General features: G+C 36.4%; 1 protein-coding gene across 2 annotated transcripts in view; it reads right to left on the bottom strand.

Moving 5' to 3' along the window:
- Window positions 1-390: 390 nt before the first annotated feature.
- Window positions 391-7,875, bottom strand: part of KIF11 (kinesin family member 11) — a 49,079-nt gene continuing 41,594 nt past the window's right edge. For both annotated transcript variants that reach the window (XM_039230294.1, XM_039230293.1), the window contains 4 exons: window positions 7,286-7,508; window positions 4,769-4,920; window positions 3,583-3,699; window positions 391-1,675 (listed from right to left, as the gene is read on the bottom strand). In XM_039230294.1, coding sequence (XP_039086225.1) covers window positions 1,544-1,675; window positions 3,583-3,699; window positions 4,769-4,920; window positions 7,286-7,508 — 624 coding nt within the window. In that variant the 3' untranslated portion in view covers window positions 391-1,543. The remainder of the gene's footprint in view (window positions 1,676-3,582; window positions 3,700-4,768; window positions 4,921-7,285; window positions 7,509-7,875) is intronic.

Below are 7,875 nucleotides of genomic sequence, written 5' to 3'. Positions count from 1 at the left end.
GAAATGAATGCCTTCTTCATCTTACCATCAACGGAAGGAGTAAGGTGAAAGAAATAAGTAAGGAAATAATAGGGCAAGCAAGTTAATGTAGAAATCAAATTTATTGATAGATTTACTGAGGGCAAATTATTTTATTAGATATTATCCATAGTGTATGTTGACATCTGATTTTGCAGAGAAATTGTATCATTATTTTTATTAAGATAACTGACACTGCTGAAGGTAAATTTAGTTCTGTTTGTTTTTTTTTTAATGTTTTTTTCTTTTAATTTTTATTTTTTGAGAGACAGAGACAGAGCGCAAGCAGAGAAGTCGGGGAGAGAGAAGGAGATACAGAATCTGAAGCAGGCTCCAAACTCTGAGCTGACAGCACAGAGCTCGACATGGGGCTTGAACTCATGAACTGCACGATCATGACCTGAGCCAAAGTTGGACGCTTAACTGACTGAGCCACCCGGGCGCTCCTAAATTTAGTTCTTTGAAGTAGCACATTTTCTGATCTCCAACAGGGCTTGGCTTTACTTAGCTATCACAGTCAAATCTCCTTAAAGTTATACACTTAACTTGATGTGGGCACCAAATGTTTCCTTTGCATATATTCCTTCTAAGTGTGCTTGTTCTTCATGCTGAAAAATCTCAACTTCCAGAAATTTGCCTGCTAGATCAAAATTGTCAGGACCCATCTACAGGTTAAGATTTCAATAAAGAAAAAAATATATATATACATATTTTATTATATACAAAGGATAAAGTTTCCTCAGGTAAACAAGAGGATAGAAATTATCATCATAATTATTAGCTTCAGAAAGCCCTTTTAAATCACTGAGAACTCTGCACAAAATGAAGGCCACACAGCCATTAATCAGAGTTCCTGGTAGTTCTCCCATAAGAGTGATCGATATTATGGAGAAGCTGGCTTTTTACAAACTCTGTGGGGGCTAATGTGTGAAGGCCTCATAAAGAAAGGAGTGCTTCTACATCTGGGGGGAAGCAGACTAAAAATATTAAAAAAAGGAATACTTCCAGGGTTATGTTTATTGCGACAGTAATTTTAGGCAGAACCACAGAAAAGTATTAAAGACTTCTAGATAAAATTCAGGCTATCTCATAATAAGAATGAATACCATTTTGTAGCTCTACAAATGCAAAAGGAGAAAGTGAGCTGAGAATGCAGACTGGAAAAGTCTAGGGAAGGAAGCAAGCAGATAAGTTCAAGCCTAGAAGAACTATACAACTTTTATATATGTGCTGCCTAGTAATATACCAGAAAGGGCTATTTTATATCAAAAGCTAAAAATTACACATTTACTGAATGCAAGTCTCAAATAATAAACCCATAGTATTTTACTCAAACCCATAGTAATATACAGTGAACTATAGGGATGACAGAAAAATGGGCAGACATATTAAATTCAACTAAATTTACAGTATTGCCTTGATATTTTCCATTCGTTTTTCATCTATACATAAGGCTCAAGTTCTGGAGTTATAGGTTTTATTTTTCATTTTTCTTAAAAATAAAAATTACCAATCCTCAAGTTAACTAAAGATTTATCTGGGCTCGTAGAGGTAACCTGCTCCGTGTAACAGAATGCTCTGTAGTTTCTTCCACTTTAGACCTCTCCACTGAATTAATGCCCCTGTTTTCTTTGTCTTTTCCATGTGATTTTTTATGCTGTGGATATAAGGGAAGAAATTAAGTCAATAAAGTAACATTTTACTTTATGTATTACAGTTATATGTTAATACAATATATATTAGCTACACTCTATTTTCAAAGTTCTCTGGGTTATAGGCAAGATATTAAGTGTGGAAAAGACTCAGCACCAATTTGAGCCAACAATTTGGCAAGTAGAAGTGAATGCCTTCTTTATCTTACCAGCAATGAAGGAGTGAAAGAAATATTAATTTTCTGCATAATTTTGCAAGACAAAATTATAGACTTTACTGTAGGGCAGTGGTTCTCATCAGGGAGCAATTTTACACCTCAGAGGACATTTGGTATTAACTGGAGACATTTGTGGTTGTTGAGACTGAAAGGTGCCATTGGCTTCTAGTGGGTAGAAGCCACGGATGCTGCGAAACATCCTGTAATAATAAGACAGTCCACCATGACAAAGGATAATCCAGCTCAAAATGTCAACAGAGCTGCTACTGTAAAATCCTGCTGTAGGAAAATAAAGATATGATATCATGCAAAAAAGGCAATTCTATTTTAAGCAGAGAATCTGATATATGGCTACCTCGAGGTATTTTTTTTAGCTGTATTTTACCTTTTAAACTTATTTCATATTTCTCACTTGGGAATTTTATTTCATTGGAATTCTCATATACTTGCCCATAGAGAGCTTTAAGAGACTAATGACATTCACTGCAGGCCCAGTCATCCATGCTGAGTCAAATCATAAATCAACTTTAGAATTTCAAACCCAGAGAATTTCCCCACATGAGACTGCTATCAGGGAAAAAATAATTTCCATACTTCAGCTGAAGGTCCAAAATCCAATCCCAAATCTTTTCTTGTACTATTGGGACTTCCCTGCCATAGCTGAACCACTGAGTTCGCCTTCAAATTGCCATAAACGGTAGTAAATGAAAGGATTTCCATCCAGGGATTAAGTAGTCACTAAGGTTTTCTTTTCTTAACTTTCCTTCTTTCCTTAACTTTATAAGATAGAAGAGAGGGCTAAAAAATGGAACGAAATATATTTAGAGTTCTCTAATAGTAAAGCAAAAGGTAGGAAGGATTTGGGGATAAAATTACCTTGAGGCAGACATAATGGAATTGAACAGAATCTAAGCTAGAAGTTTTAACCAGCTTAAATGGGGGAAGGAGAATTTTTAGACCCTGGTAGGAAGACCCCAGCAAGTCTATTAGATACTAGCACATACAGTTATGAGAAGCAGCATTTCAACTGTAAAATGTAGACGTCAATGTGTTACATGGGAAAATCCCTCCTTTACAGACTGTGTCTAGGCTCGTGTCTTCCAAACAAGGGAGAGGTGCTGGGCAATTCATAGTGCCATGCTCCCAACAGTGTTGAAAAGGGGTTAGGAAAGGTCACAGGATTTAAATGCACAAGATCAAGGCTGGTGAGGAGCTTAGGAAACATGGGAATCCTTAACAAGAGAAAAGTGTCAGGCAGGAGAACTAAAATAACCTGAGAGGCCTTCAATCAGTCTTTTAAACCTCTTTGCCTTCAGAGTCTGAGTATGGGCCCCAGAGATAGGCCCCAGGATGTCCATGTCAAAGGTAGAAAGAAGAGAGAAATGACTGCTCTTTGTATCCATCAGAGAATGTAGGAAGTGAAAGAGGATAAATATAATAGCTAAAGAGTACTATCTGTGGAAGGAGATGAAGTCAAACTTTGCCTTTATTTATCCGATAGAAAACCCCTGACCAATTATCAGCTTTGTGTAAATAATTTAAATCAGAAAACTTAACAACCTATCCCAAAGGAATGAGAAAATATTTTCTGGTTTCACCCACCAAGAGTAATGAATGCCTTCCTTCACACTGTATACCCACTGACTGACTTCTATCAGACATGGAAGGATTATCTAACAGGTATAATCAGGTACCTGGAAAAATGGAATCCCACCACTTGATGAACAATCCATACTTGCATCTATAGACGGCTCTTGACTTGGAGGTTCTTCTATTGAGTGCCCTAGAACTGACTTGTCTTCATCCAAGTCCTAAAATAAGAAAATAGATTAGTGATTTACGTCCAAGGACTTAAAAATCCTCACAAAAGTAAACGCAATTTCTTCTTTGAAAGTAACACAACGTCCATTGTATAAAGGTTAATCCTCAACAAAATTCGTAGAAGGTCTAATAAATAATGAAAAGAATCTCAAATGTTTTCTCATAGAGAAATACCTATAATAAAATGTTAAAAGTAGTAATCTTAGAATAATGGGATTATAGTTTATTTTTTATTTTATATGTCACTTCATGATTTTCCAATCAATACTTAACTATAGTAATTATAGACAAGGGGTACTTGAGTGGCTCAGTTGGTTAAGTGTCCAACTCTTTTTTTTAAAAGTTATTTCTCTATTTGAGAGAGACAGTACGAGTAGAGGAGAGCGGGGAGGCGACAGAAAGAGAGAGAATCTAAAGCAGGCTCTGCACCCTCAGTACAGAGCCTGATGGCGGGGCTCCTCCAATCTATGGACTGTGAGGTCACGACCTGAGCCGAAACCAAGAATCAGATGCTTAACCAACTTGAGCCATCCAGGCACTACTTAAGCCTGGAGTAGATTGCTTAAGATTCTCTCTCTCCTTCTCTCTCCACCCTTGCCCTGCTCACTCTCAAGCAGTCTCTCAAAAAAGAAGAAGAAGAAGAATTACTATAGTTAAGAGCACAGGTTGTGGAGCTCTTCAGGTTCTAATTCCAACTCTCTCCTGTGACATAGGACAAGGTAATACTTTGTTTCCTCACCTATAAAATGCAGACAGTACTAGCATCTACTTCAGAGGGGTACAAAGAGAATTAACTGAGTATAAATATACATATATATATGTAAAGTACTCAGAACAGGCTCTGTGACATAATAAACATAACATAAATACTAGTTATTATTATTATGACTTTAAGAATTTTAAAATGTCCAGATTAAAAGAAACAGGCCTAAGGGTCAGACGACTACCATTAATGAGACAGGGTAGGATTTAAGGGCAAAGAATACAATTCTTCATATGAAGTTGAGGATAAAAGGAGTTGATGCAAGAGACCTAATATTAGGATGCTTTAACTATTACCTGACTGATCTCCTCCTTGTTGTTTTCGGAACAGTTTAGCATCATTAACAGTTCAGGTTGCTTCCTTTTCAACTGATCAAGGAGCTGTTCACGTGGTTCAGTTCTCACCAGTGTTGATGGGTATAAGTAATTTTTCCTCTGTGGTGTCATACCTTTAGTGCATTATATAAATGGGAAAAAAAATGAAGTGTGGGATTTGAAAAAGATTTCTTTTATGCTAAAATGTGTACTTCCCAATGAGTCTCTGTCTTCCAACGATATAACCATTGCCATACATGGGAATCAGTCTTATTACTGATTATTACTACTTGTTACAGGCATATATTGCTTACAACTAATATTTCCTAACTTGACAAATGATCTTAAATATATACTCCACTATTTTCAAGATCCAACCTATCCCCAAACATGAAACTATCCATCTCTAAAGATGTACAAAAAAATGTGTTGTGGGCTCTAAAAGGAACTGGAGTTCTGCACTCTGAGAAATGGCATTACTGGAATAAGTACAGTTTTCCCAACGAGATCACTTTGATAGGATAATCATTTCACTATAAATTTGGTGGCAGTTAAATATTAACCAATTACATCTCTTTATAATGAACTCATGCTCTCATATTTTTTTTTCATGCTCTCATATTTTATATGAGCACTTTTCATTTAACATTTATATTCCTAATTTTGTTGAAAAGTAGACAATAACTATTACAGGACTCTTATGTAAAAAATAAACTAACAATCTTCAGCATCCTCGCCTTTTATAACTGCACTTGCTATCCCCCTCTTGTTCTCTCTCTCCCTCTCTCAATTCAATTCAAGCGTGGGATTTGAATAAGATTTCTTTTATAATGTATATTTCCCAAAGAGTCTCGTCCTCTGAAGATATAACCATCACCATACATGAGATGGATAGAGATATATAGATAAATACATATATCTTTGAAGTATAATTTTTTTTTAATTTTTTTTTAATGTTTTATTTATTTCTAGGAGAGAGAGAGAGAGAGACAGCATGAGCAGGGGAGGGTCAGAGAGAGAGGGAGCCACAGACTGAAAGAGGCTCCAGGCTCTGAGCTGGCAGTCAGCACAGAGCCCAACGTGGGGCTCGAACCCACGAACCACGAGATCATGACCTAAGCGAAAGTCGGACGCTTAACCGACTAAGCCACCCAGGTGCCCCTGAAGTATAATTTCATACCATAAAATCCACTCAATGATTTTTAGTAAATTGACAGGGTCCATAACCCTCAATGCAATCCAAAGAATAACTCAATTTCTTACATTGTTAAATAGTTTGTTATATTTTCTTCCCTAAATCATTATAGCCGACACTGATCTTAGCCATCTCTGACCTCTCAAAGTGCTGTTCCTAAATGCTAAAAGTCCATGACAAAATAAGAAGTATACATAAGAAAATGCATAATGTGGTATGGTTTTGCCATTAAACTAGATTTATTTAGTTACATTCCTCTACTATTTTTGGTATTAAAATGCCTTTTTACAAAATAGTGCTAGATAGATGGTTGCTGATTTTTATTTGCTTTTAAAATGTCTTCTCTCAGGGCGCATGTGTGGCTCAGTTGGTTAAGTGTCCGACTTCAGCTCAGGTCATGATCTTGCAGTCTGTGAGTATGAGCCCCGCATTGGGCTCTGTGCTGACAGCTCAGAGCCTGGAGCCTGCTTCAAATTCTGTGTCTCCCTTTCTCTCTGCCCTTCCCCTGTCCCTTCCAGTGCTCTCTCACTGTCTGTCAATAATAAATAAATGTTAAAAAAATTTTTTTAAATAAACTAAAATTAAATTAAATTAAATTAATCTTCTCCTGGGGCACTTGGATGGCCCAGTTACTTAAGCATCTGACTTCGGCTCACGTCGGGATCTTGTGATTTGTGAGTTTGAGCCCCATGTCAGGATCCATGCTGACAGCTCAGAGCCTGGAGCCTGCTTTGGATTCTGTGTCTCCCTTTCTCTTTGCCCTTTTCCTGCTTACACTCTCTCTCTCAAAAACGAATAAACATTAAAAAAAATTTTTTTTAATGTCTTCTTTTAACAAAGCCAGTTCCCTAAATATTTGTAAAACTTTATTGAATTGTGATCCCTGAATTTCTACAAGTACATGTCACTTGTTTCATGACATCTAATCTTGATTAAAGCTATTTTAGGGTCCCAGTTTTTTCATTTGAGTTGACTACAGCAAGATGGTAAAATCCTATCAGGCAATGGCAGAAACATCTGCCACAGTACAAGGTTGACTTCCATTTTTAAAAATTTGAACCATTCTATTTTCCTTTTAAATTACCTGTTGGGAGGGGTGCCTGGGTGGCTCAGTTGTTTAAGTGTCAACTTTGGCTCAGGTCATGATCTCACAGTTTGTGAGTTCAAGCCCTAGTGGGCTCTGTACTGACAGTTCAGAGCCTGAAGCCTGCTTCAGATTTTGTGTCTTCCTCTCTCTCTGCCCCTCCCCTGCTCATGCTCTGTCTCTCAAAAATAAATAAACATTAAAAATTTTTTTAAATTACCTGTTGGGATATCCAATTTCAGATCCTGTTGTAGAAAGGAATTAAGCTTAGTCAAACCAATTTTTATGGTTTCATTAAGTTCTAGACTTCGTGCAATTAATTTTTCTTCATCAGTAGTTATCTGATCAAAAAACATGTTACGCTGGTTCTCATTAGCTGCTTTATGTCCATTTAATTTTTCAGTAATCTCTGAACTTGAAGCCTCACAACCTTGGTTTACAGCCTGTAAATGATGCAAATGAGGATTCATTATTAAAATCTAAGAATGTGGAAACTAATTTGTCAATAAACTATTTTTAAAAAAATAAATAAAAAAATAAAATAAAATCGAAGTTATCAAATGTTTTATTCAATGTATTATTTTCTCTTACTTTGAAATTTTCCATAGTAAAGTTTTAAAAACACATGCAAAAGTAGAGACAGTAGTATAATTAACCCCCTTGTACTGACTACCCAGTCTCTGTGTTTATCGATACCTGGGTATAGATCAAACGAGATTAACCTTTTTTTTTTTTTTTTAAATATTTTTATTTATTTCTAGGAGAGAGAGAGAGACAGCATGAGCAGGGGAGGGTCAGAGAGAGAGGGAG

This window comes from Hyaena hyaena, unplaced genomic scaffold, assembly GCF_003009895.1.
Source record: "Hyaena hyaena isolate Hyena2069 unplaced genomic scaffold, ASM300989v1 scaffold_44, whole genome shotgun sequence".
In the NCBI taxonomy this organism is placed as follows: domain Eukaryota; kingdom Metazoa; phylum Chordata; class Mammalia; order Carnivora; family Hyaenidae; genus Hyaena; species Hyaena hyaena.
This window is presented reverse-complemented; position numbering and strand designations above follow the sequence as displayed.